General features: G+C 41.0%; 1 protein-coding gene across 1 annotated transcript in view; it reads left to right on the top strand.

Annotated features, from left to right (window-relative positions):
• Positions 1 to 4,677: 4,677 nt before the first annotated feature.
• The window catches only part of LOC309435932 (chloride channel protein C-like), a gene marked incomplete at its 5' end in the record, with an annotated part of 85,125 nt that continues 62,896 nt past the window's right edge, over positions 4,678 to 26,906 (top strand). The window contains 8 exons of the mRNA XM_082044689.1: positions 4,678 to 4,928; positions 5,824 to 5,953; positions 10,731 to 10,811; positions 11,815 to 11,990; positions 13,820 to 13,912; positions 16,456 to 16,699; positions 19,991 to 20,185; positions 24,992 to 25,089. Of these exons, the coding sequence (XP_081900815.1) occupies positions 4,678 to 4,928; positions 5,824 to 5,953; positions 10,731 to 10,811; positions 11,815 to 11,990; positions 13,820 to 13,912; positions 16,456 to 16,699; positions 19,991 to 20,185; positions 24,992 to 25,089 (1,268 nt within the window). The remainder of the gene's footprint in view (positions 4,929 to 5,823; positions 5,954 to 10,730; positions 10,812 to 11,814; positions 11,991 to 13,819; positions 13,913 to 16,455; positions 16,700 to 19,990; positions 20,186 to 24,991; positions 25,090 to 26,906) is intronic.

Below are 26,906 nucleotides of genomic sequence, written 5' to 3'. Positions count from 1 at the left end.
CATCAAATGTACAAGTCATTGCATTTAGAGCAAAATTCTCCTGCTAAGTTAGTGTTACGCTTTAGTTCCTCAAAGGCTGTGACTTTGAAGTACTGAAATAATGTGAAATGAAAACTTATAGCCATGATGTGTCTAGTTAGCAATGTTTTTATATTGCTATTCAATCACTATGATACTTGCTTCCTTGAGCTGTCTTTCAGATTGCACATCAAACACTCATTAAAAGCCTTTGATTGTCACTTTAATTAGTAGTGTAATGGTTTTGATCTTTGTAGTGGGAGGCTGTGAACAAAGTACTTGTTTGGAAGCTTTTTATTCTACTGCGCTGCTTATAATCTGTTACAATGTATACTCTGAACTGCTCGTGTTCCTTGGAGTAGTAACTTTCTTCTGGCATTTCAGATACTCTCCACTTTTACCATCAGATTTGTTTGGAATTGTTGTGCTGTTCATTCAGTGTAACAATGTTAAGTCTCAATCTCTAATGCTTTACTGTATTTTTGTAACTTTATGATTCTATACTATCTATATGATAATTAGTATTAAACCAGAAGCCAACGAAAATGATACACTGCCTTACTTAACAGATGCACAAATCACACACACAACCCTAACAAACCTGTACCTGAAGACAAGGGGGTAGTGGAGAGGGAAGGAATTAATATAATTTAAGTATATAAAACTCCTGACCCCATTAAAAAAATGGGCTGTTCTTTGTCTATGTAAAACTGAGGTGCCCACTAAGTATTTTCTTGTTTTTTACATGCCTAAATTACCCTGTGTAGCCATCTAGCTGTATGGCTGACTGGTAATTTGTACCTACGTAGGAGTGGTTTAGTATAACCATAGCAAGAATTAGAATTCTGTTGTAGGTGCTTTTATGTGTAATAGCTGGAATCTGATTTATGTCTATGCTACTTAGAGACAAGTAGCAAAATGTTTTGTTATTAAATTAACATGTCACTAATGCTGTTTGGTGGGTAGTTCTTATTTGCTGTGGCTTGTAATTTAGTGATACTGCTTTTGTGTTTTCACAGTATTGGTTGGGATTATCCATCCTGGTCTTTTAATGGATAAAGAACAGATGTGTGTGCATGCATGCCCATACTCTCACACTTAAAAAACATTTAGGTGAATAAAATCATGTTGCTCCTTCTCCCCAGTTACTTGGGAGAGCAGTTAGGTGGGGCAGCTCAAAACTTTTGTGTTGGAACAATATAAACTAGTGATAATCATGTGGCAGCTGCATCTCTTCTGTTCACCACACCTCACCACCAGCAGTGGTCCAGCCCTTTGCTGATAATCCCAGCTTGAAGGGCGCTACTTTCCAGCTCCTGACTGGAGGCAGCCTCGCTCAGTTTGCGTTTGCTTTCCAAGGAGGAGAGAGCCGGGCTGCTGTCTGCCCGCCCTCCTTACTCTGCTCTTGCCCTTGTGCGAGGAGTCCCCTGCTCTGTGTGGAAGCTGCTTTGGAGTGGAGCAAGGAGTTCTGTAGCTCCCAAATGTGGTCTTAGCAGCTTGAAAGCACACTTTTCCCTACAATGGTACTTCACAACGCTATCCAAACTATTTATAGCTTGGATCCTTAAAGCATTTACTCAGAGTGTGTAGCTACTGGTGTTCTGTGGTCATGACCACAAAATGCAGATGTCTCCTTTCCCTCCTTGTCTCTAAAGCAGCAGTTCCCAGTTAGGCTGAGGTAAGAACACTTGTGAGTAGCCAAAGCCTTGCAGAAGCAGGTCTCAAAAATCAGAAATGAGTAGAAAACCTGGGAACTGGGCAGAGCCTGGCTTCTTTCCTCAGGGGAGTATTGAGAAGGTGTTCTTTCATCATTGCCTGTGATTGCCTTTGTCCACGGCGAAATCTGAGCTATGGAAGCTCCTGGTTAAGCAGAGAGGTCCTTGTCTGATGTTTGCGGATGAAAAGTTACTGTGGAAAGCAGGGCAATCCTTACACAGACTTTACAGGACTGATGATACACCCTTCAAAATACTTTACAGAAGAGAGATGAAAACTCATGTTCAGCATCATGGGGTGTTTGCATGTGGGAGCATACTCAACAATGACAGCCAAAATGCATAGACTAGGGGTCAAATTCTGACATGGTAATTAAGCTTAATCTGTTTCTAGAAGAGGAATTTCTGGTACAGAATGCTTTTACAATCCCAATCTGCATTTGCCTTCTTTATCTAAGTATTCTGAAAATAACTGTTTCTCAGTTAAGGAGGGAACTTGTCTTCAGGTTTCATTGTAAAGTAATGAATGAATGCCCTGTGTGTGTACATGTTTTATCAGGCCATGTCTCTCCTCTGTGTAGTTGTTTCAACTCCTGCATCTCCGGGATGCAGCTGCGTCCCCTGCAATCTCTAAGATCACTTTGCATTTTTGCCTTCTGGTTTTTGGCCCCCGCCTTTTTATGCACTGCTTCTCAGAGGTTCTTGAAATGTTCAGATAAGCAAGCATGCTGGTGGGTTTAAGTTAACTGTACAGGAGAGGGGAAAAAAAATATAGGGGTCAAAGTTTGAAAACCCATTCTTATTCCATTTTGGTTTTTGAAATCTGAATGCATGAGCGCCCCTTAGAATTTGCAGTACAGCTGAGCCGCTGCTGCGGAGACCAGGTTGGATTCTTGTCTGTTAGAAGAGGAGTTGTCAGCTTTGTTATTCTGGCAGCTAGGGACAGCGAAGGCAAGTGCTCAGGTGTGCCCTTAGGGATGGTAATGGTATTCCTGTTTGAGGAAAAGCAGCTGTCCTGTTTACATAACAAATGATGGTCACATGGCATGAGGTATATCTGTGTTGTCTGTGAGCAGTGTGGCTTAGCCTCATCCCTTTCCCCTAGAAAATTAGCTTTAGTTTCAGGGTTCTATTCTTCCACTTTCTCTATTGCTTGGTGGATTTTGTATTTCTGTGTATGCTGCAATCTCTGTAGTACCCAGATCTGTTTGCATATACCAGTTTCATCTAACACAACTAAAAAATGACATAATACAAATTCCAGTGTTCCAGAAATAAAGAAGTGGGTTAAACGGAGATCTCATGGTAGCCAGACTGGGCATCCCTGAGTGAAGCAGAGGTGGGGTCCCAGCCAGGAGCTCTGCTCAGGTGCCTGCTTTTCTCATCCAGACTCTGCTTTAAACGTGCAATAGAACTGCTTAAACCCAGCTTTTGTACAAGCACAAATTAGCAGTCAAATCTCAAAATGTTTTTGTGCTTAAACCCAAAACTAAGATCTGAGCTACTCTGTTTAATAAAGCATTTACCACTTTTTAGGTAAGAACAAGTCAAAATCATAGAACCTGGAATGATTTAATTGATGACGCAATATGTGTTCATTGTCAGATAACTTATCTTTGCCACCAATAAATCTATAGAGAAGTTTGTTTTCCTACATCTATAAGGAAAGTAATGTCAGTTTTTCTAATGCATTTGCTGTTGCTTATAGCCATTCACACAATTTCTAGCAAGTTATTTTCTAAAGTCTTTGGTTTCTACCTAGAACACTTTTCTTTCTTAACTTACTTTTCTTTTTTTTCTCAGACTGAGAAAACTCAGGTCTGGAATTTGCATAGTACTTTTCAAATCTCTAGAATTTAGCTGCAAACAAAACCCCCACAGTCATGGGATAAGAAATTAGACTTAGGCTGTTGCTATAATCTGATCTGGAGGTGTTCCCCGGCCTTGGGCAATGTGCCTTGACAATGTGTTTCATGACATTTGAGCAGTGTGAGTGGTGGGCCACAAGGAAACCTTCAGCATTGCAAAAACCATAGGTCCCAAAAGCTTGGTTTCAGATATTTTATGTGTGGCTTGGGTAAAGATTTTTTTTTTTCTCTTGCCATTTGATCCTTGCTCACCGACGACCAGGAACTATTTATTTTCATTCATTACTTGAGATGAGACCTTTCCAAATTGGTCCACATGCAAGTAAGTGGAGAGCAGCAGCAATCTTTGTCTACTCTGTCTTCAGAAACTAAAAACACACCTTGGAGGTTGCAAACACTCGGCATGTTACCAATTTTTATTTACAGTAAATATTTGACACACATCAAGCCTTTTTCTGCTTTGATTGAACTGCCGAATTGCAAACTACCTTGGGTAAAGTATCCAAGCTGTAGTGAGCTTGGTAGACTAGCAAATGGTTCTTGTCTATCTAAAAAGAAATTTGACATGTAAATTCGAAGGAAATTGTGTTAGAGAATAAGGGGTTTTTTTAAGGTGCTTATATAATACTGAGAATTCGGGGTTTAACTGAATGTCACTGCAACCTAGATTTTGTTTTATTTAATTAAATTGTGTGATCAGGCTAGTGGATCAAGATCTTTGGACAGCCTGAAACACAGTGAGTGATCATCTCTTTAAAGCGGTCAGAGCCTCCGCGGCTTAAGCATCGCTGTCCTCTGAACAGCCAGCAAGGAGCTGGTGTGGTAATCTTGCTACAGTGGTTGGTCTGTTCTTGGAGTGACTTCCTCACCAGAGAGCTCCAGCTCAGACAAGTTTTTGTTGCTGGGTCTGTGCGTGGCCCCAGCAAAACAAACCCAAACACCAACCAGCCAATCTGTGCCACAGCCACTCCATCCTCCTGTGGTTTTCCATTTCTCTCTCTTGCAGTCCCAAGGAGGCTGATCTTGGGCGCACATTGTTCTTGTTGGCATCCCAAAGATTCTTGGAGGACACTGCAATGTCATCACTTTTTTCCCATAGGACACACATGGAAGATGTTGAAGAGGAGATGTTAATGGCAGAAGATCATGGGCCTGATTTGATTCATTCTCAGGATTTTAGGAGGCAATGCAGCATCAGCAGAAATGGTTTAGCATGTTATCACTGCAAGGAGGAGGAGAGAGAAACCCCGATAGCCCATGAGAGTTTGGATTATTTGCCTTCACACAGTAAAGTTTATAAGAAGTGGCTACAAGAGAAAACACACAGGTAAACTTACCTTAAATACTATTAAATTGCTTCTAAACTATGGATAATTTGGACAATCCAGGGAGATGCCTGATAGCAGAAAGAATTAAGAAAACATTATTTATGGCTTCTGTACATAGGAAAATACTTCAATAGAATGTAGAAGGGGCTAAGTGGCAAGCAACTTTGATTAAAAGCATTTTATGAAAGTGCCTATGCCTTTACTTCTGACAAATTATTGAATATGCAAAAAATTGGCATTAAGTACTCAATTTATACAACTTAAGAGACCTTGCAGACGTTTGGAAGAATGTTCTCTTACTGAGACTTTTCTTGAAATTCACTGGCTCTTAGCATAATTTGTGGCATTTGGATCTCAGTAGGGATGCTCTAGTCCTAGATGATACTAGAAATAAATCAGAAACTATTATTGGTACACAGTTATTTCTAGATGTATAAGTTTAGGAAGGACAGAAACTAGAGGTAAAGGTTTGCACGTTTATGTGATAGGTGCTCAGTGCTTTAGTGGCAGTAGAAGAAAACAGGAATTACTTTGAAATGAGTTCTGAGTGCTCAGCTGAATGCTTAATTACTGATTTGCATAATTGAATTTTGAAATGGCATCAAACAATAAGCATCCGAAAGCAGATTGTACTGCTACTTAAATATTAAAAACAAACAAAAAACAAAAACAAACCTGAAAAATGCAACCATGTTGCTTACTTAAATAGTAATGGCTTTCAGCTGGAGGAAGAGTTTTAAGTATGCATTTCTAAAAGACATATTGGCAAAAACAGCCTCTTGCTTATGCAGTCATGGTTAATAGCCAAAATGCCCTAAAAATGGAACTTGTGTGTAAGAGGAAGCATGGCAAATAGCTCTGTACTGAGAGTTAACTGTGTTTTCCTATTTCTAGAAAAGAGTGGGATCGGTGGCTGCTGATGGGGCTAATTGGAACAGCAGTTGGGATGCTGGGGTTTTTGACTCATCAAATAATTGACTCTCTCATCAAATTGAAATGGGACCTGGTGGAAAATTACTTGCAGGTGAGCAAGCGAAAGTCAGAGTGACCTTATTAATGTTTATAAATATATAAAGGGTGAGTGCCACGAGGATGGAGCCAGGCTCTTCTCGGTGGCAAACGATGATAGGACAAGGGGTAATGGGATCAAGCTGGAATACAAGAGGTTCCACTTAAATTTGAGAAAAAACTTCTTCTCAGTGAGGGTGACAGAAGACAGAAACAGGCTGCCCAGGGAGGTTGTGGAGTCTCCTTCTCTGGAGACATTCAAAACCCGCCTGGACACATTCCTGTGTAACCTCATCTAGGTGTTCCTGCTCCAGCAGGGGGATTGGACTAGATGATCTTTTGAGGTCCCTTCCAATCCCAAACATACTGTGATACTGTGACTTCTTCTGTGTTTGTTTATTAGAAAATCCCCATTGTAAAGTTTTAACTGGCTGGAGGTGCTGCCTGTCTAGGTGGCTGTGGATGGCAGATATTCTGTGGTGCTTTGTGTAAGGCAGGGGTGTCAAACTTATTTTCACTGGGCGGGGGGGGTCACATCAGCCTCACAATTGACTTCAAAGGGCCGAATGTCATTTTAGGACAGTATAAATGTAATTACTCCTACACTTATACAGTCCTTACACAATCCACATCAGCCTCTCGGTTGCCTTCAAAGAGCACCCCACCATGAAAATAAGTTTGACACCCCTGGTGTAAGACATGCTTTGATGTCCTTTTTTACAACTTAGCCTGTAATACAGTATAATATGTGATGGAATTCTTGTAATAAGATTGAGGAAGGCAGTCTTTATAATATTGTGGCCTTCCTCTTCTTCCTTGTACATAGGGAGTATCTGCTGCATCTGCTATTGTTGAGGTCCAAGGAAAGGGATTAGGTTTCTCTTCAGGTACTTAGTGAATGCAGACCTGGCATCAGATATGCCATTTCTTTCCATGTTTGCAGCAACCATCTATTGCTAATGCTGTACAAAGATTATTGTGGAATAATTAATTTCTTTTTGATGGGTATCTTCACCTCTGTGATAATTGGGATGCTGGTGGTAAAAATCACTAAAAGGCTAAAAGCAATGTAAATGTTAAGGCATCTCTGACCCTGACTGCTTGTTTTTCTCACTTGTAGACAGAAGCAGGTTGTAAAATTTTCACCTGTTTTGTGATATCTATGGTAGATAGTATGAATATTGAAGAGCTTCTTGTGAGAAAAGGGTTTGGGCTTTTGTTCCCGCTGAATCCCCCCCAGGGAGGGTCAGGCACCCTGGCAGCTGCTGCTTGGGGGAGCCTGTACAACCATCAAGCACAATGTGCAGCCAGCCAATGCAGAAAATTGTTCAGAAGAGAGCCAGGGTCTGTGCTGACCATGCTTCTGTGCTCAGCAATGGAGGCAAGGAGCTGCAGGATGTGGTCCTCAGTGCCCAGGGGAGAAATTTCCCCTGAGTCAGCAGAAGCTGCAACCCAGAGCAAGGTCCCGAGGGAGGGTGCAACTCTGCAGGTTTGGGGCTGCGGCCAGTGCCTGGGACCTCCCACTGAGGCTGGAGCATGGCTGATGAGCTCCTTGTTTGCACAGATATGCTGGGACAGTTGACACTGCCGGAGCACTGCAATGGCTGGATACAGGCTCTTCAGGAAGGACAGACTGGGATGGAGAAGAGAGGGTGTTGCCCTTTTTGTGAAAAAGCAGTGGGAGTGAATGGAGCTCTGCCTTGGGACAGATGAGAGGCAGCTGAGGGCTTGTGGGTCGGGGATGGAGGGCACATCAATGTGCGTGATGTTGTTGTGAGTGTCTGCTGTTGACCACCAGATTATGAAGAATTAGACAAGGCTGTCTTCAGACAACTGGAGGGAGTCTTGTGTTCACTGACCCAGATCCTCTTGGAGATCTTTAGTCATCCCAGTATTTGCTGTAAGGACAACACAGCAGGGCACAAGCAAGTTTCTGGAGTGCATTGAGAACAATGTCCTGATAAATAAGGAAGAAGCTAATGAGGGGACGTGCTCTGCTCAACCTCATACTTGCAGACAAGGCAAAACTGGTTAGGGATCTGGGGGCTGGGCACAGTGACCATTTCTGCTGCTTATTTCTTTGTTCTTATATCTACAGCAAAGTACTCTTAATAAGAATACAATGCATATTTAGTTTTTGAAGGTCCATAGTCCAGTTATTCTTTTTCTTGAGGTTCTTGTGAAGTTTATCTTCAACACGTGCTTTTGGTTTTGTGATGTTTTGCCATGTTCTCCATCTGTTTCTTCCATCCTTTCTCTAAATGGGAAGTCTGACCATTTAGAAGTCTGGTGGTGTGCAGGATCCTGAGATGAGGGGAAAAAAACAAAAAGCAGTTCTGGACTTCAGGAGAGCACGCTGGTCTGTTCAGGGCTCTGCTTGGCAGAATCGCCAAGAGATCATCCTAGAGAGAATCGGGGTCTCAAGAGAGCTGGTTGATTTTCAGGGATTATCTTCTCCACAGTGAAGAACAATCCATTGCAATGAGCAGGATATCCAGCAAAAGGTGGCAGGGAGAGCTTTGCAAAACTCAGACATAAAAAGGAAGCACACAAGAGGTGGAAGCAGGGACAGGTGACCCAGGAGGAATACAGAGACACTGTCTGAGTGTGCAGGGATGGGATTAGGAAAGCCAAAGTGCACCTGGGGTTCAATCTGATAAGCGATGTTGAAGGGCAACAAGAAAGGAAGGAGGTGTCTACAGGTACATCATCAACAAAAGGAAGACTTGGAAAAATATGTTATTGAACAGGGTAGAGGACTTGGTGACAAAAGACTTGGAATAGGCCAAGGTACTTGACACCTTCTCTGAGGGAGCTGGTTGATGTCATTGGGAGGCCACTCTCAATTATCTTTGAAAAGTCATGACAAATGAGGAGACGTTCCTGAGGACTGAAGGAGCCATTGTCACTCCTATCTTCAAGAAGGACAAGAAGCAACATCCAGGAAACTACAGGCTAGTCAACCTCATCTTGACCCTTGGGAAGCCAGTACAGCAAATAATCCTGGAAACCATTTCAAACCATGTGAATGACAAGAAGGTGATCTGGCTTATTCAGCATAGATTTACAGCAGATAACATTCCACAAGGACATGACTGGAGCAGCGGATGTTGTTTATCGTGACTTCAGCAAGGCTTTCATCACAGTCTCCCATAACATCCTCATAGAAAAACTGATGGTGTACGCATTAGATAAGTGGACAGTGTATGTAACTGGCAGAACTGCTGGGCTCAAAGCGTTATGATCAGTGGCACAAAGTCCAGCTGGAGGTTGGTCACCATGGGTGTACCCTAGGACTCAGTACTGGGGCCAAAAACTGTTGGATATCTTCACTAATGACCTGAATGATGGGACAGAGTGCACCCTCAGCAAACTTGCAGACAAAAACAAAACTAGAAGGAAGCAGCGCTTGATAGACCAGGTGATTGTGTTGCCATTCAGCCAACAGCCTCCTGGGCTGCATGAGGAGGAGTGTTGGTGATCCTTCCCCTCTGTTCAGCACTGGTGGGGCCACATCCTGAGTGTTGTGTCCAGTTCTGGGCTCTGCAGTACAAGGGGGACATGGACATGTCCTCCACCATTCTCTAAAATCAAGATAGCAGAATAATGCTGCCATTTGCTGAAGGTCAAATCCAAATAACTTCACAGAAATGAAAGGGAGGACTTATTCTGTGGAACAAATGGAGGCTGAATATACCAGAGGGAATATCCAAGAAATGAACAAGTTTAGGTTTTCTATGAGGAAAGCATATATAATGCTCTTGGAGCATTATTTCTCTAGGGTTTCTTATATACAAACTATGCGTATGTTTATAAAATGTATAAATAGTGGATGAATACATGTGTATACATGTATATATGCATTTGTACGTATATACATGCATGTGTGTATGTATACACACTAAAGTATAAATAAAGAATATATCAAAAGAAACCACAGTTTGACTCCAGGGCATCACAGCACAACAGTTACACACACGGTTGGTCCTGTTGTATTACATAATTTGTCCTGCTCTATTGAACAAATACAGAGGGACAAGAGGTAAACCCCTACAGGTTCTGACATTACAAACACATAATTCCTGTCCTGGAAGACCTTCCCATATAAATACCTCCTCCTTTAACTGCAGATGAGCAAAACTCATTTTCGTGCCCTTTGCTTTGCTGTTTGGCTGTGCCCCATCATGCACTTACAAAAGCCGTGATGGAATGTGCTGCCAGGAAGGCTGTGGTGGCATCTGTAACACTGTGACCTCAGAAAATGCAAGGGATGTGTTTGACCTGCATGCACAATGAATCACAGCTGAGCACTGCAGAAGGCGGCAAAGTATATGGGAGCTGAGGAGTTCTGGAGACAGCGCGGCTGCGGTCAGCCCAAGCACAAACAAATAAACCAAAAACCCAGGGAGACTGAATTATGTTTTTTTCAATGTGAAAAGAGCCAGTATGAGAGATATCCCTTTGGTTAAAATAAAGCAGGGAAGAACTTACTCACTTGTATTCTATCTACTAATAACAACTGCAAATCCATAAAGGTAGTTAGTGATGTTAGACTTTGAAGCCTCCATTCGGGCAAAATGTCTCATCATGACACCACTTAGTGTTTTCTTGTGCATGTTCTTGAGGTCCTTTAACTTTCTTCTGCCCTGAAAAGGGTCTTGATTAGCAACACCATATCCTTTATGGTGCTTTTAGAGATGAACAAAAAGTCTGCCCACAGAAATCTTTGCTCATTAAAAAGCAGGACCTAGTCTATGGGTGCTGATGTAGCAATCTGTTTGTTGACTGGACAGGATGGCAACTTCCACATGACCTGGCTGTGTGTCCTTGGGTTGGGGCTGGCTATGGTGGTTCTCTCCTCAAGCTCGGTGCTGGTAAGTGTTATGTGTCCTATGCAACAAGCCTGTAACACTGTGATAAACCAAATCTCTTGCTCTTCCAAATACTGATTAATTCAGTATTTTATTTTAAAAAAAACCCATCCTCTGTTATACAACCTAGTTGGAGAGGTCGTTCTTGGCCTTAAGCCTAAAGCTGGATTCTACCGCCCATAACTTGTATAAAAGTGTCTGGGGTGAAATCAGTGGTGGTGGCTCTAGAATTTACACTTAGCATGTGGTGTTTATAAAATAAATACAAGTGGCAGCTGGTGTAACTTGTGAAAACTGGGTGTTTGGAAGGGGCCTAAGCCAAACACCATCAGTGCATATAAAAATTACTGTTGGTTTTAGATTGATCTTTTAGCTGTGCTGTGTGAGTATCATTTGCCGCCCAGATTAATACTTTTATGAGGCTGCAAGGCTAAAGTATGGATCTTTTCTGTCATTTACTGTCCTGCTGTGTTCAATTTAATTATAGACAGGTAATTAACAGCATAGGTGAGAGAAAAAGTGAATATTTTACTGAACTTCCTCCAAAATACAGCAACAGCAGGAAAAGGGAAATTGCTGTTATATAGGTAATAACTGGTGAGTTTTAAGCTGTCTAAAATCTGAACTGCCTGGACAAATCATATGGGTTCACCAATGTACCCTGCCCCACAGGCAGCCTGTGCAGAGGCAAGAGGCTGGTTGGGTTCAGGCCCTGGGAGGGTTGGCAGGAGCTGGGGCAAGGACCCTCCACAGTTGTTTGTTCTCACAGTAGCCCCAGTACACATACAGCAACATTGTTGGGAGCTTGAATTTTTGCATGTAGACAGAAGTTACATGTGTATCTAGGTCACCTGTGAATTTTCAGAAAGTTTGTTTGTGAACAGAGCAAGGTGAAAACTGGTCTTAAAGTGTCCATAGATGCATCCAACACATCAACTGTTGACTCAGTTCTTCTGGTTTTTTGTTTGTTCATTTGTGGTTTTTTTTTTTTTTTTTTCCTTTGCAGTTCATTTGCCCAGCAGGTTCACCATCTGGCTTGCCAGAAATCATTGGGTATTTGAATGGTACTTCTATTCAACATCTTTTTAATATCAAGACCTTTCTAGGGACGTTTGTATCATGCGTGCTGGCTGTAGCCTCTGGGCTCTTCTGCGGGCCAGAAGGCCCCATGATCCATTTGGGGTAAGAAAAAGTAGACAAAAGTTAAAGCTGTCAGACTGAGGGTATGAGTTTGCAATGTCTGTCTTGGTGGCAGCGCGGGCTTAGAAATTACTCTGCATTGGGAGCTCTTCTCACCTGTGCTGTCCCCTCCCTTGAACGAGAGCAGCTATTCAGGCCATGCAGTGAAGAAAAATGTTTTCTTGCTGTGTTTCTTAAATATTGGCTTGGTTCCCTAGTGCAATTCCCCATGAGGCTCAGCAAGCAGTTATTTGAACAATGGCAGTCAGTTTTGTTTCTGAAAGTAACGCATCCCACAGCTGTGGCCTGCTTTGGAGATGCCTGTTGTTCATGCAGTAGTGTAATATGTTTCTAGGTGGGAAAAAGTAGACTTTACGGTCTTTTTGAAGGATGGTGTTTTTATTCCCCCTTGCTATGTAGAAAGAAAGTGAATCCCCATCACCTTATTCTGATCTGGGGCCTTTTAAGATGGGGATAGTAGAATTGCCCACTTCTGATCTGTAGGTCCGAGTGGTTCTTAAAATGTACCGTGTTGCAATACAGCCAAACTTAGTAAGGACTGCAGGCCAGATATTGGACTCTTCTGGTTTGATAAGTGACATAATTTCCTGTATTCACTATTTAGAGGAGAATCCTGCTGAACTTTATTACCATTATTAAACCATATATTGAGTAGAGATGATAAAACTTTCCTCTACTAACACGATATATATGCTTTGTTGGCTGATTTGCTTTCTTATTTTTGATCTTTTTGGAAAGCATTCATCCTTGCGGATTGTTCTCTACCTCTACACTGCCCTGACCAAACCTCTCCTCCTCCTCACCACCTTTTCACATTTTCTGTTACTCTGTGGGTTTATATATATTTATTTATTTGCACAGAGGTGCAGCACTCCAGGGAATGACTCAGATGTTCGAAAATAGGAGGGCATGGTTAGTCAGAGGCAGCCACAAACCTTTGAGACAATGATTGCCAAGGTTTAGCTCTCCCTTTAGGTTTCTTTTGTTTTCTTTGCTTTCAGACATTTGTCTCCAGGAGCTCAGAGGCTGCAGCTGTGATTTTTATTTTTTGCTTTGTGCTGGGTTGGTAACAGTGATGCATGAGCCAAAAATTGAATCATATTTCCATGAAGAAAGTCAGCACGGTATTAACGTGATGCCTTTTCAAAACATAGGAATTAAGAGCTAGTTTAATTTAATTTAGCTGGAACCCTTCACCATTTTTATTAAATATAAACACACATAAGTTGCTAAAAGCCTCTGAGAGATTCGTTAAGGCCCCTAATTTAAGTCTTTCAGAAAAGTCTTCCAAGATTATACAATGGATAGATTTTTCATTTCACTAAGGGTTTGGATTATTTTTCCCCTTTTAAATATATTTTGAAGTGCTGCCTGGGAACACGCTGTAATAATTTAAATCATTACACATCTCTTACAAGCAGGGCTGTTCCGACTGCCATGGTCGTTAACCTGGGAACAGATGATTGAAATGATGGGCTATAGTCTGACGTGTCACCACAGTTGGGCAGACCTTAACATGCAGTTCTGCAAAAGGCATTCACGGTCCATCAGCACAACACTCCCTGCAAAAGAGACATTTAAGTCTCCGAGTCAAGAATCTGAAAGTCTTTAATAGCCTCCTGCTTTATGTCAATGGGGCTTTGCATATTTAAAAGACACGTTCAACATTTTCCATATTTAAATCTGTTGAAACCAATCTAGCTTTGCTCTGCATGCCAGCTAAGACTCTGTCTTCCCCTGCCTTTAAACCCAGACTGATTTGCGAATAATTTAGGAAAATAGTGCTCTCAATTATACAACATCACTTTCAGTGCTCTCCTGGGTTGTGGCCTGAGTCAGCTGCAGTCGGACACCCTTGGAATCCACCTACCGATCTTCACCAGGTTTCGGAATTCGGCTGATAAGTAAGTGATGGGCAGAACTGGGGGGCTCGGGGGGGGGGGGTGCCCCATCACCCACCCTTGGCACCCTGGGGGTGTCCATTGAGTCACTGGCAAGCCCATTGCATCTGGAAGGGAAACAGATGCTGCTCCAGCAATCTTTCAGCTTTCCTGCTCTTTGTCACTTTGGAGTGGGGAAAAAGCCACATGCTCTAATTAAATAAGCTTGTTTAATTAGACAACTTTAAAGTTCTTTAGTTAAGGGAAGGTTCACAAGTTGTTTTATCAAACGCTTGTGAAATAATACATCAATACTGAAGACCTTTTCTCATTGCCTTCTGGGTTGTATAAAGAGGGAGAAAAATGCAGGATTTTTAGGCATAGACTTTATCCTCAAAATTATGATGCTGGCCCACAAAAAAGAGAGCTGATGGGGATTGCACAATGTGCACAGGGGCCCCTTGTTTCATTTATCTGGTTTTGAAAAAGTAAATTGTTTGTGACACTTTTTTAATCTGACTTTCCTCTGCTCATGCATGTCTGTTGGGTAACTCTGGTAAACTCTCTCTTGTGAACAGTTTTACGGAAATTAATGAGAGTAGTTTCCAGAAGAAGAAATTATAAATGAGTTTGTCTTCTGGGTGGTATTTATTTTCATGTTGACAAACAAAGCCCTATACAATACTGTTGCATTATTTTTCTAAACCAAAAAAGACTTCCATGTGTTAATTTTCTGAAGAAATATAAAGAATTCAAATGAACTGCCACTGTAGCTTAAAAGAAAATAAAAAAGCACCAAAAGGAGTATACAGGATCTCCTTGGCCTTTAGCCTTTTAAGATCCATCATTAAAATAAATCTGAGACATGCTAGTTAAACAAAATGTTAGTCATGGAAGAAATCAGCAATTGTGGTAAGAGAAGCAGCAAGAACTTTGTTTTTCTCTTCAGGATCCAGTTATAATAAGAAAGAAGCGTTAGCTTGCAGTCAGGAGCCATCCTGGGAGAGACAGGTTGTGTGGAAGTCCCCTTCACAGAAGGGGTTGTTGGTGAGCAGCAAAGACCAGTTTCAGTCTAAGCGAGAGGTCAGTTCTTTACAAAGACCAGGATGAAAGAAACCCACTTCCCTGATATCTTTTGGAGTTATTAAGCAGGCTGAAGAGATGTGCCCTCTCCAAGGACAGTCACAGACAGGGCAGTAACTCAGCAAGTGTTATAATGTTGAAAGATCTTAAGACATCGCTCCATCAGGCAGCTGTAATGGATGTGTAGGAGGGGGTCCGGTTTCATTGTTGATGCTACTGGTGGAACTTATAGCATGGACAACTGACTGGCGCAAGAAGCTGGAGAGATCCAAGCAAAGCTTGCCCAGCTTTTACTGAGTGCAGTACCTTTTGAGGTCCCTGCTGCTGGAAACAATGTCACTGTGAAGATACAGCGTGCAGGCAACAATCCATGCACAGGAGTGTCTGACTCGGCATTTGTTAGTTGGGAAATATCAGACTTAAATCTGCCTGGGCAGCTTTACCAGTGGGCTTTAAGGGCTTTGCCACATGAACTCTCTAGTCTTTTCTCTTACTTTCTGTTCATTATCCTCATGGCAAACCATCACAACAGAGAAGTCAAAAGAGCCCCCTAATGTTTGAAGAAGATACTAGTTTTATAAGCTGGTGAGCACTAGTGATTAGTGCATTAATTATATGCATCAGCATCACTCCAGTATCCCCCGCCAAGGCTGGACTCGAATCTAATTTTCCAAGGCAGAATTCAAGCATAATTTTATCTCCTCTTTCAATATCCTTCCCTCTGTTTTGCACATTGTGGCCTTCTTTAAAAATGTAATATTTGTCTGATGCAGGATGTTGTTTTTGGTGAAATGGATGCATTGGAAAGAAAATTATGGGGGGTGTGTGTGAAAATAAATAATAGTGAATGTATAAAGAGGGACTGTCCATTAATGACCATTAATGTTTTCCTTTACAACAATATCTCTCCTCTTTCCTCTTTCTTCTAAATCTGGCAAAACTTGAGGCCATTTCCTCTTATCTGATCACTTGTTACTTGGGAGAAGAGACCAATCCTCTCCATGCTACAACCTCCTTTCAGGTAGTTGTAGACAGCGATAAGGTCTCCCCTCAGCCTCCTTTTCTCCAGGCTGAACAGCCCCAGTTCCCTCAGCCGCTCCTCACCAGACTTGTGCTCCAGGCCTCTCACCAGTTTCGTCGCCCTCCTCTGCATTTATTTCAGCCCTGTGACTGCCCTGCTCCAGGGTGTGAAGTGGTACGTTAGGCTGGTCAGTGCTACCACATGATACGGACAAGTGGTCCCCGTGCTATGATGTTATAGGATTGAGGGTTTTGACAAGGCCAGAGCTCATGACAGACAGATCTGAACTCAAATCCTAGAGATACAAGGCACTATAATAAACCCAAAATAAGTTAGGTCTTTAAATTCAGCCCCATAAACCCAGATTTGACAGGAAACTATGTTTGTAGAGGTGTTGGGTTTTGTTTTTTTTTTTTTTCTGTTTTTCTCATTATCCAAATTTTGATTCTTCTACCTGCTGCAGGCGCAGTTTCATCACAGCTGGCGCGGGAGCAGGGATAGCTTCGGTGTTTCGTGCCCCCATCGGTGGGCTCTTGTTCACATTGGAAGAAGTGTCTTCATTCTGGGACATCAGGCTGGCCTGGCAAACCTTCTTCTGCTGCTTGATGGCTACCTTCACCACAGATTTACTGTCCTCTTCTCTCTATGAGTTTGTTTACAGAGGTCATTTTGGATTTTTTGAAGCAGAGAAAAGAATTTTATTTTGGGTATGTACTGTGTGGGTGTGGGAGGAACTAGGAGGAGGAAAGGAGGTTATACGTACAATTATCAGATCAGTAGATATGAAAACCTTCACACTTTACATCTGGTAATCACTTAGATGCAACACAGAGTTGTTCTAAATTAAAGTGAACAAATAGGCAAAGCATCTACTGTTTGCTTATTAGCTAATCATATAAGTTATTAAGATAATTTTCTGTGTTGATGCTGGGTGGGAGAGGGATACTTTGAAGTAAAGGAAGAAGCAGAGAAGCCCTTACATAGGGTGTCCTCTGCTTCTGTAGCTGGCATGAGCTCTTCATTGTTGCTGCAGGCATTGCTGTATCATGCTCCTGTTCCTTGGTGCTTACAGATTAAACATTTGAAAAATATAATCACTGTTTGTTCCTGGTTGCACAATGGAGGTGACCTTCAGCCTCAGCTACCTTTACTTTATTCCTTCCAGCATGGCACAACCTTGGTCTTTGAATCTTACCTTGTGTCTACCTAAAAATAGCTGCTTTTATTATAATGTCTTTTGCTCATTTTTACTGCAAGATGATTCAATAGGTATGTGCAAGTATCATGACCTTCACTTCTTCTTGCCTAAATATCCTTCTTTGTATTTGACTTGAAGACAAATTAGCTAAAAATGAAACTCTCATCTTCTGAATCCCAGTTCAGTTTTTGCTACTAAGTAAATTTTTCCTAAGGTAATTCCCTGATCACTTTCATTGATGTCTGAATTTCTTCTGGCTTGTATCTCTCTAGCAATGCAGAAAACAGAGATTATGGTATTATCTTCATGGAGGCATATCTTGGTTGGGAAAATGGACAACATTTTTTTTGTGTGCATGCTGTCTGATACAATGATTTTGCCTATGTTCTGCTAAAGTAATTGGGGTATATTTGCTTCCCACAAGTTTAGCTGCTGTAAGCAGAGAAGACATTGGTTTTTCAACTCAAATCCTTTTTGTGAACCAACTCGTACACTGTGCAGTCCCCCAAACAGTTGCAGTGACGCAACCAAAAAGGTACAAATTTGTGGCAGAAAGGTGAGACTACACAGGCAGGGAAGAGGTCAGACCTTCCAAAGTCAGATTCATTGCTGAAGCCAAAGTATTGTGTAACGGACAGCTGCATGCACAGGGGAGAGGAGATTCACTTCAATTGCTATTTTACAATAAACGTAACTCTTTTAACACTCCTTTCAGGATGTTTTTTGTAAAGATCAGTAGATTCTGTCTCCTTCTATATTGTCTTAGTGTCATTAGAGGGAAAAGCTAGCAAAAATTATTATCAACATGATTTCTGGCACAGTTCAGTGTTTTTTGGCTCTCAATGTGGTACAGATAACCAGAAAAATTTTCATTTCACTGAACACGGGGCTCAGGGGAAATTTTGCTTCTTTCATGTTTTGCAGCACTAACCAACACACTTTACAGCGGATAAGCTCTTGAGTTGAAAGATTGTGGGTTATATTTCTCAAAAAAAATCATTTTCTTTAGTTTTATTCCACATAGCATAATGTTACAATGGGGAGTTTATTGTACTCCAGAGCATGAGATTTTCAGGAAGCTTAACTTTATTTTTACATAGGCCATTGGATTATTTGTAGAGGTGAAGCTTGCTCTGTAGGTAACAGATTTTTCTTGGTGACTGGCCAAAGCCTGTGGTTGATACTACAGCAAAAACAAACAATACACTGTGCCACCTTTCATTCCCAGCCTGTGGAGCACTTGCTTGACTTTACCTTTATTGCCACACACATGCAGCGTAATGTGCATATACTACTTTAAAACAAACATCTCAGTATATCTTTCCCTTAGGAAAAATGAAGGTAGGGAGAGAAAACAATAAACCCACAAATGTCTATTTTTAATTTTAATACAGGATGGGAAATAAGTAGAATGTATTGCACAATATTTGGATCCTGCAAGAAATAGACCAGATTTTTTCTACTTCAAGTTAAGCCACTTCTCTCTGAACTCAATGTCTTAAACATTAGATATGTTTAAATTCTTTGGGAAAGGATGGATTTTGTTGCAGCTATTGGTAAAAATAGCATTATTAAAGTTTTGCTTAGTACATAGGGTACCTACATATGTGACTGTTGTAGTCCTGATATAAGACATGATACACATTAATTCTTTCCCTACTCCCTGCAAGTGTAACCTGTAGGTGTTGGGCTTCTTGTGCCTGGGAATGGCTGCTGGGATTCTCCCTCTTCCAGATCTGGTTTCTCAGTGAGCAGCAGCTGATGGACCAGCTCTTTAAGCTGGGCTGGACTTTGACCCTGACATTCCTCCTCTCAGGAAATATCACCAGTGTTTAGTGCAGCTGCCTGGCAGTTTTGTCAGTATCTAGGCTAGTTGTAGGAAGAATAAGCGTCAAGAAGAGGAGGACAACGAAGAAATAAGTTTGAACAATAAGAGGGTCTGTGTAGTTGCTCAAGCAATTTAAGGCAGGCTGACAGTTTCTTCTGTCTGCTGCCCCCAAGATTATACCAGTTTAGGGGTTTTTGCAGGCAACCCTTGACATGCACCCTTATTGCTTCTTGCCAGGTAGCTTTCTGAGGATTTTGTGATCTCTTACTCTGTCCAGATCCTAACCTTGGCAAAGGATCCTAAGCCTGGGCTAAGGACACAATATCCTCACAGCTTTTAATAGATTGCCACTGGTCTATTAGTCCCTTTTTGTTGGCTGGAAGGTGAAATTAAAACATGATATTGCTCTCATCCTTGCTGCCTGTTGAGGAATCAAGCAGAAAATTCAATTACTGTTCCAGCTGCCAGATTACATTCTGTGCTTGTGATTTATTGTTCTGTGAATTGTTCCAGATCAGCTACAATTTTCACAGTTTTATTTAAATAAATTTACTTATAAATTATCTCAATATACATGGATTCAGGTTGACACTTCATAAATGGACTCTCCCAAATTATGATGTAGATATAGACAAAGTGAGCAAAGCTCTGGTTCAGCAGAGTCTTTTGAAGTGTTCATTAAGGCAAATATGTTGTATTATTTGGATGTAACCTGAAGTGCTGAGTGCTTGTGGTAACCAACACCAGTGTCTACCTGCTGGTTCAGCTCCTGTGAGGTGTGCAAGAAGAGTACACCATGTCTCATGAAATCAGCTTTAAATTAATTAGCTGAACTCTCTGAACCGCAAGGAAAGATTTATTTCCTGTATGGAAATTACTTGGCGGTATCAGGTTTTTAAGAGAGGATGCAATATTTGGTGTCACTGGCAGGATGCTCAGAACTTTTGTTTCTTTCTTCTTTCTTTGACTCAGGTTAAGAACTTGCTGGACATTAACGTCTTGGCCTTCATTCCGACCATTCTCCTTGGAATGCTTGGAGGTCTTCTGGGAGCTCTCTTTGTTTCCCTAAATATAAGGATTAATAAATTACGCATGCAGTTCTTTAATTCAATTCCAAAAGTATCCCTCAGAAAAGCAAGCAAACTATTGGAAACTGTACTCATCCTTGTAAGTAAATAATATGGTTCTCTTGATTCTGTAATATTTACAGTGGCTAATGAGGGCAGGTCATAAATTGGGTGGATGGAAAAGTGGATGTCACCTGCTGGTACTTGATAATGTACAACAGAATACAAAAAACGTGGATTTACAAAGTACATATAGGTATTTAATGTTGGTGGGTGTATAAGAATGGAGAAGACTTTGTTTGTGTTTTGTTTTGGTTTGTTTTTTTAGTGCTTGAAGTATTTTACCTGTAGAGTTGTTCTCCTACTGCTGCTCTTATGGTATTACATTGACCTAGTGACATGTAGCAGTTATGTTGGTGTGATTTTGCATTTATCTGCAACCTGTGGAGGCTGTCACAAGCATATTTTATCTATTTTTCTCCGTTTTTTCTTTCTAGTGATTGATCCTCTCATTACCTCACACAGCTTGTTCATGTAGCAGAACCAGGCAGACGTGCTCCTCCATACCTCTGCACCTGGGCACTTTTTCAGCTGTTACATTGGAAAGAACAGTTAGGAGATGGTTAGCATAACCATATGTATTTTTACGTCAATACTGCAAAGGAGATCTCTGCCTGTTGTGGGAACAGATGCATGAAAAATGAATGTTGTAGGTGGTTTAAAAGTTATGGATAGGTACAGAAAACTTTCTGGAGCTGACTGTGTATCTGGAGTCAGTTATGTCTTATTGTTACTGAGGGAGGTCAGCCTGGAGCCTCACGTGTCCTGATAAGGCGTGATGGGGCCATTTTACCTCTAGGCTTTGGAGTTTCCACTTGGCATTGTATGGCTTTAAGGACTGTCGTGCCATTGGAATGAAAAGGGTATAGACAAAAGGTTCCCATATTTTGAATGTTTTCATAATTTTCATTTTTTTACTTTGGTTATAGCTTATGTATGTTGTTAAATGTGGAGGAAGGAAACCTTCAGAGCTTTTCTACTTCACTTTTAGTAAATTGTGCAAATTTGTGTTTCTCTGCAAGTTTCTCTAGAGATAACTTGCTTGTTATAATTTTTCTTTCTTTTCCCACCATTTTTGAGAAAGTCTTTCTGAGGAGTTTTCAGAACTTTTAAGTGTTGAGATGACCTTTCTTTAGGGAAATGGGTGCACACTGAAACCCCTTTCTTTCTGCTCTTAGGCAGACTTGCCAGTGTGTTTTATGTATGCCAAATAGATTTTTCTTATATATGCTGCTGTATACTTTCTCTTCCCTCCTGGAGAGAGGGTCACTCAATTGTAGACCAATGGGTTGGCCACACAGATGCTCTCCTGCCATCAGCTCAGACGTGCCTTCAGCAGCTGTTACTCTGAGCCAACAAAAGCACATGAGCTTCAGGGAAAAGCACTCACCTTGGCTCAGGTCAGCAACCTGGATGATACTGGGAGAAAAACAATTAGTATTTTAAATAGAAAAAAGGAAACTTTTGGAGCTTTAGCTAGTGTGAATTAGTGTGAATAACTACAGGTTGAGGCACACGGTCAATTCTCTGGACACTCTCCACAGATTGGTACAGAGATGCGTACATTTCCCATAGGCTGCACTATTTTTCCTCTCCATAGGGTCAGAAAAGAACATTTCATTTAGTCCTTGGAAGGTGTGCATGCTATGGCAGTCCTTGTCCACTGCCTAGTCCTGCTTGTTGCTCAGAGCAGCATCCTGCTTGTTGGGTTCTCTGTTGGCACATCAGAGGTGAAATCTAACCTCCAGGGGGAGGAGGAGGAGGAATACGGGTCCCTGTGGATGGGCTGTGGTGAAGCAGGCCCATACCGTCCATAACAACTGGATATCAGTTCCTCGTAGCAGCAGGATGTTGGATTCTCAGTTTCTAGCCACTGTTTGTTCAGTCTATTGCTGAGGTGAAACACCTTAAGGAAGCTCACCTGAAGCGTTTGGCTTCCACATTTGAGGGAGTGGGTAAGGTAGGTAGGGGAAAACAGATTTTCTCAGCTCTAGGGAGAGTCTTTCCACTGCCCAGCCTTCTTTTGTCATGCTATCAATTTGCTCCCAGGGACTTTGTACTGTTGAGCACTGCGATAAGACATCCTAACAAAAAAATCAGTGTTCAAATGAGCACGATGAAGAGTAGAGTCCCATGTGTGACTCCCATTAGTCCTGTGTAAAATACACAGTTTCCAAAGGACCTCTGTTTGTGAGAGGTCAGGTTTGTAAGAATTATTATTTTAACAATTTGGAGCCAGAACTCTGTTTGACGACTGCTTCCCCTACTATTGGGAAAGGTTGGGCTTTCTCAGGGAACCTTACAAAAACCTTGCATAAACTACTTAACGCAAAAAACCCACACAGTTCCTTATTACTTCTCAGAAAAAACGAAAACAAAACAAGCCACAACATAAGCCAGCAAGATGCAGTGTGTTAGAAGATACTATAGGATTAAACTCAAGATCAGATAGCAAAGATTTAGTGTCAAACAGAAAGGAAATGCCTCCTAAGAGTTATTTTATGCTGTTTAGGAGTGGTGCCTTACTGACTCCAAGAGTTCATGGAGCAGTTAGCACCTTGCCAGGTCATACCTGAAACTGGGAGCACAGCATGTGTTTTGTAGGGCTGTAGTGCTTACAAGAGCTTTTCTGTGTATGTATTTTTGTCTTAATCCTTGATATTTTTGTTAAATACTGTGTGTGTGTGTTTGTTTGTTTGTTTTTTTACATTAACTTTGTAGCAGGAATTCTTATTCAGAATATGTTTTTCCGTTTTATTAGCTCTAGAAGATCCTGCTCAGGTCACAGTCATTATTTTATTATAACTTGGCAAAAAAAGGCAGGAAAGAAACTGTTTGATCTGAGAGCCACACATTTTTTTTGTTGTTTTTAAGAAGCTCACATTATTAAGCAACTGAAAGAAACTCTGTCACAGTGACTTTAACCAAAAATAATCTTGTATAAACCAATCTGCATTTAAACTTGGAAAGAACCCATCACGGTATCTTCCACACCCACAACATAACCCGGAGTACCATTCCTTTGACTGGAATTGATTATCTAATCTTCAGCCCATAGATTAGGCTAAGCCGTCTTCCTAAGTGCCCTTCTGCCCCTTGGCCTGCGTTTGCTTCTCCTCAATTCATCACCTTTCTCTCCGTGAGGAAATCACAATGTAGATAATGTTTTGCCAAGAATCTGGCAGAGCTATCTTTTTCTAATTTTTTTATCACATTGACTAATGCTTCTGTTCCAAAAGCTCAGTGTTTCCATGGGCAGGGTGGACAATTTAAGGATATATGCATATATGCTTATATATTAAGCTGTCAAAACTTTAAAAGCTTACTTGAGAGGACTACTTTTTTTTTTTTCTACTTAGTTGTGAAGATAGGCTACTGCTTCATATATGTAGCCACTGGCTCCAGGCTAGCTGTCCTCTTAGCTCCTTTTGGACTTCGGGCCTTGGCAAAAACTTGACCTGGGTTTGAACTGTCCCAGAGTTAAGTTTTCAGAAACAAAACCTGACATAAGCTTTATGAAGACTGAACTACTCCCAGTTTCATCTGTCTTTTGTAGATGCACTCTGCCCATAAGCTTATAATCTTTGAGATACAGGGAAACAAAGACTTGAGATACGATTGTCTGAGAAATTGTCACAAACGCACACAGCTGAATCTCAGCTTGAGGATTTCTATAAATGTGCTACCTGAGCAGTTTTATAACAATTCACGTCGTGCATGAAACCTTGTGCTTGGAGTATATGTTATTATTACGGTTGTGTGTTCTAGTAATTTCTCTCCAGATGCCTACTGAAATATTTTCTAGGTTTTTTTTTTTTTTTGTGTGTGTGTGTGTCTTAATTTATTTAGAAATGTAAATTGATCTCAACTAAGTTGAAAAACTTAACATGGATTTTCAATGAAATATAACTGCCTTACATTGACCTATTTTATGTTGAAAAATACATAAAATTGAAATGCAGTCATGTCTCGTAAAAACAACTTTGCTTTTGGTGAATGCAAAGCAGCCAGTGAAAACACCTTCTGCTGTGCTCTCTTTCAAACGTTTTGGTTTGATTCATGTTTACTTCAAAATGGGCATATGGAAAACTAGTAGAGGGACCAGATAAATTCTCTTCATCCATTTGTGTTGCAATGTCTGTGTCTCTACCGTATAGTATGCAATCTGCTTTAGTCATTATACCTGTCTAGTATTGCTAGGATGTCTAGGAACTTCTTTCTGTTGATTAATTGAATATTAGTCCTTTCGTAACATCCTCCTTAAAAGGGAAGGGAAGCAATAAGCTTACAAGTTAGAAACAAGTCTTCATCTGTTCATACTGACCAGGGACTTCAAATTTGCATAAATCAGGAAGTAACTTAAAATGAAGCAGTGGATTGTTTTTGACACACAGCATAATTTTAGGTACCAACCAAAAAACTTAGTGCTTAATGTAAAACATGTAGATCCCAAGTCCTTGCTGTGCAAAGGCTGCAGTGTCCGGCTGGTGGCCTGCGAGGAGCTCTGACTGAACATGGAACGTGGTGGGGAGGCTGGGCACACGTAGAGCACCTCGAGTGCTGCAGATCTTTCTCTCCGGAGGGAGAGGTGGCTCTCTGGTGGCTGCAGAGTTGAAGCTCAGTCATCTGGTTGCAACAGCTGAGTCCCTGAATGTAGATGGGGTGAATCTGGGCATCAGTGGCTGCTTAGGAGCAAATGCTGATCTTCCAGGATATGTGAGCAAGGCAAAAGGACAAATCCCTTATTGTAACTGCTGGCACTGGTGATCTTAGACACTTTTCTTCCTTTTCTTTTGTCTATTTCTACATCTCACGATAATCTATTTACTTATTTCAATACCTGCAGGTGTGTACGACGACTGTTACAGTGTATTTGCCATATTTCTTTCCTTGCACTCCAGTCATAAGCGTGAGAAACTACCAGCTGAGCAACAACTCAGAAATGTAAGTAGGCAGAGTCACCAGGAGCATATCTATGTAAATACAATTATTAACCATTTCTCCCGGTTAGTTGTTAAAAGGATTTGGGATGGAAAAATTTGACGGTGCATCAGAGCTGAATGTTTAAAATGAATTCATGTAGAGACAAGAATCACACTTAATCTTCTAATTCTTAGCTTCAGTCAACTGTATTGTCAGAGGGACATGATTTGTTCAGTCATCTATGTAAGAACACTAATAGGTAAGACATCAAAGGAGCATGCTGCTACAGCACAAGCTGTAATCCTGGGACTTAAAATGACAAAAATTTTGTTAATAACAAGGCAGGGAATATGTAGCTAAATGGCCAAGGATTCTATGGGTGATGCAGTTGAAGAGATCCTTGAATCTGATACAGGTTTTGTAGTCCAAGTTCTTTCTTGAGAAATACCTATGAGGAATCCAAAGGAAATAGAAAAAAAATTTGTTCATATTGAGGTTAAATGACAGCTTGATTTCACAGTCATTGCAAAAGGTCACTACCAACTTGTAGTTTTGTAATTTGTAAAGTTATGAATTCCTAGTTCCAAGTGGGCAGAACAGTAAATACAGACTAACTTACCATTGGTGGCAGGACTCTGAACATCTTATTTAAGTATATAGAAAGCAGACATACTTTCCCATTTTTGCCACCAATTCTAGACTGTTGTTTGACTTGCAATACCTGGCTCAGTATTGCTTGCTATAATATATATTTACATATTCCTTATAAAAGCAAACTTTGTTACTTACTTAGTACCAGGACTTGGTAACTATGGGTATTTAGATTGCTACAGGAAAAGCCTATTTCTTCACCCTGACATCCTTTCTTATTTTAAAGACTAAATGCTTGCAAAATGTTATTTTTCAAAACAAGAGTATTTTTTCTCTAAAGGAAAAACATATGAAACCATGATAATTTCATGGCTTTGTCTGTCTCTGAATCAAAAATAGCCAGGCTGATCCAACCTAGGGTCTAAATGGTCTTCATGCTAATTTTTCGTTTGGTGTGGCTATAAGTTACAGAGAGTATATCCTGTTGAAAATTGATCAGTCTGAAGGGAATTAAGCATCAAATTGACATGGACTTTGCAAGACCATGCATATGCTGAAGATAGTGATGAAGTCCCTAGTGAGCTTGTAATAAGGTGCAAGACTAAATGTGGAAAAGAAGCTTGTTCACTGTTCTCCTGTTCTTAGAAATTTAAAAAGGGAATTATGATTGCAGTTGTGAGATTTTAGTTAGGATCATTTAGATTGGGCTAATCTCAGTGTAATCTGAGGTTCTTACTGCTCCAGAGACAGGTAAATATCATTAACATTTGAAGATCCAATAGGTTAGTAACAGACACCCTTGCCACTTTAGGATATTCAATAAGAACCATATAACAGAAAAATGGTAAGATGCTTAGTTTTGTCTTCTGTACTGATCCAGCTTGGTGAAGTGTGTGTTTTTTCTTTTAAACCATGAGAGTACAAGAGCTGCAGCTCCAGGCGGTGCTGTATGTGGCTATACCAGTATGAAGGTGCTTCCTTTTAGCATAGCTTATCCTCATAAATTTATACTAGAACAGCGCTTTCAGTAGCATTTTGTAGCACCTTCCGCAGGCCTTTATAATCCTGGGAGAAAGAGGAATAGGAAGTCATGGGGAGGCAGGAGAAGGACGTAAAGAAGTGATGGGCTTCTTCCCTTAGCAGGTCTTGGAGCAGCACCTGCGTCCCTGCAGCGTGGTAGTGCAGTCCTCTCATCCACACCAGGGAGAAATTCATCTTGACTAAATGCACTGATTTCAAATGGGAAG

This window comes from Streptopelia decaocto (genome assembly GCF_964273445.1).
Source record: "Streptopelia decaocto genome assembly, chromosome: 2".
Taxonomy (NCBI): Eukaryota; Metazoa; Chordata; class Aves; order Columbiformes; family Columbidae; genus Streptopelia; species Streptopelia decaocto.
Note: the sequence above shows the minus strand (reverse complement) of the source record. Positions and strands in the feature narration are given on the sequence as shown.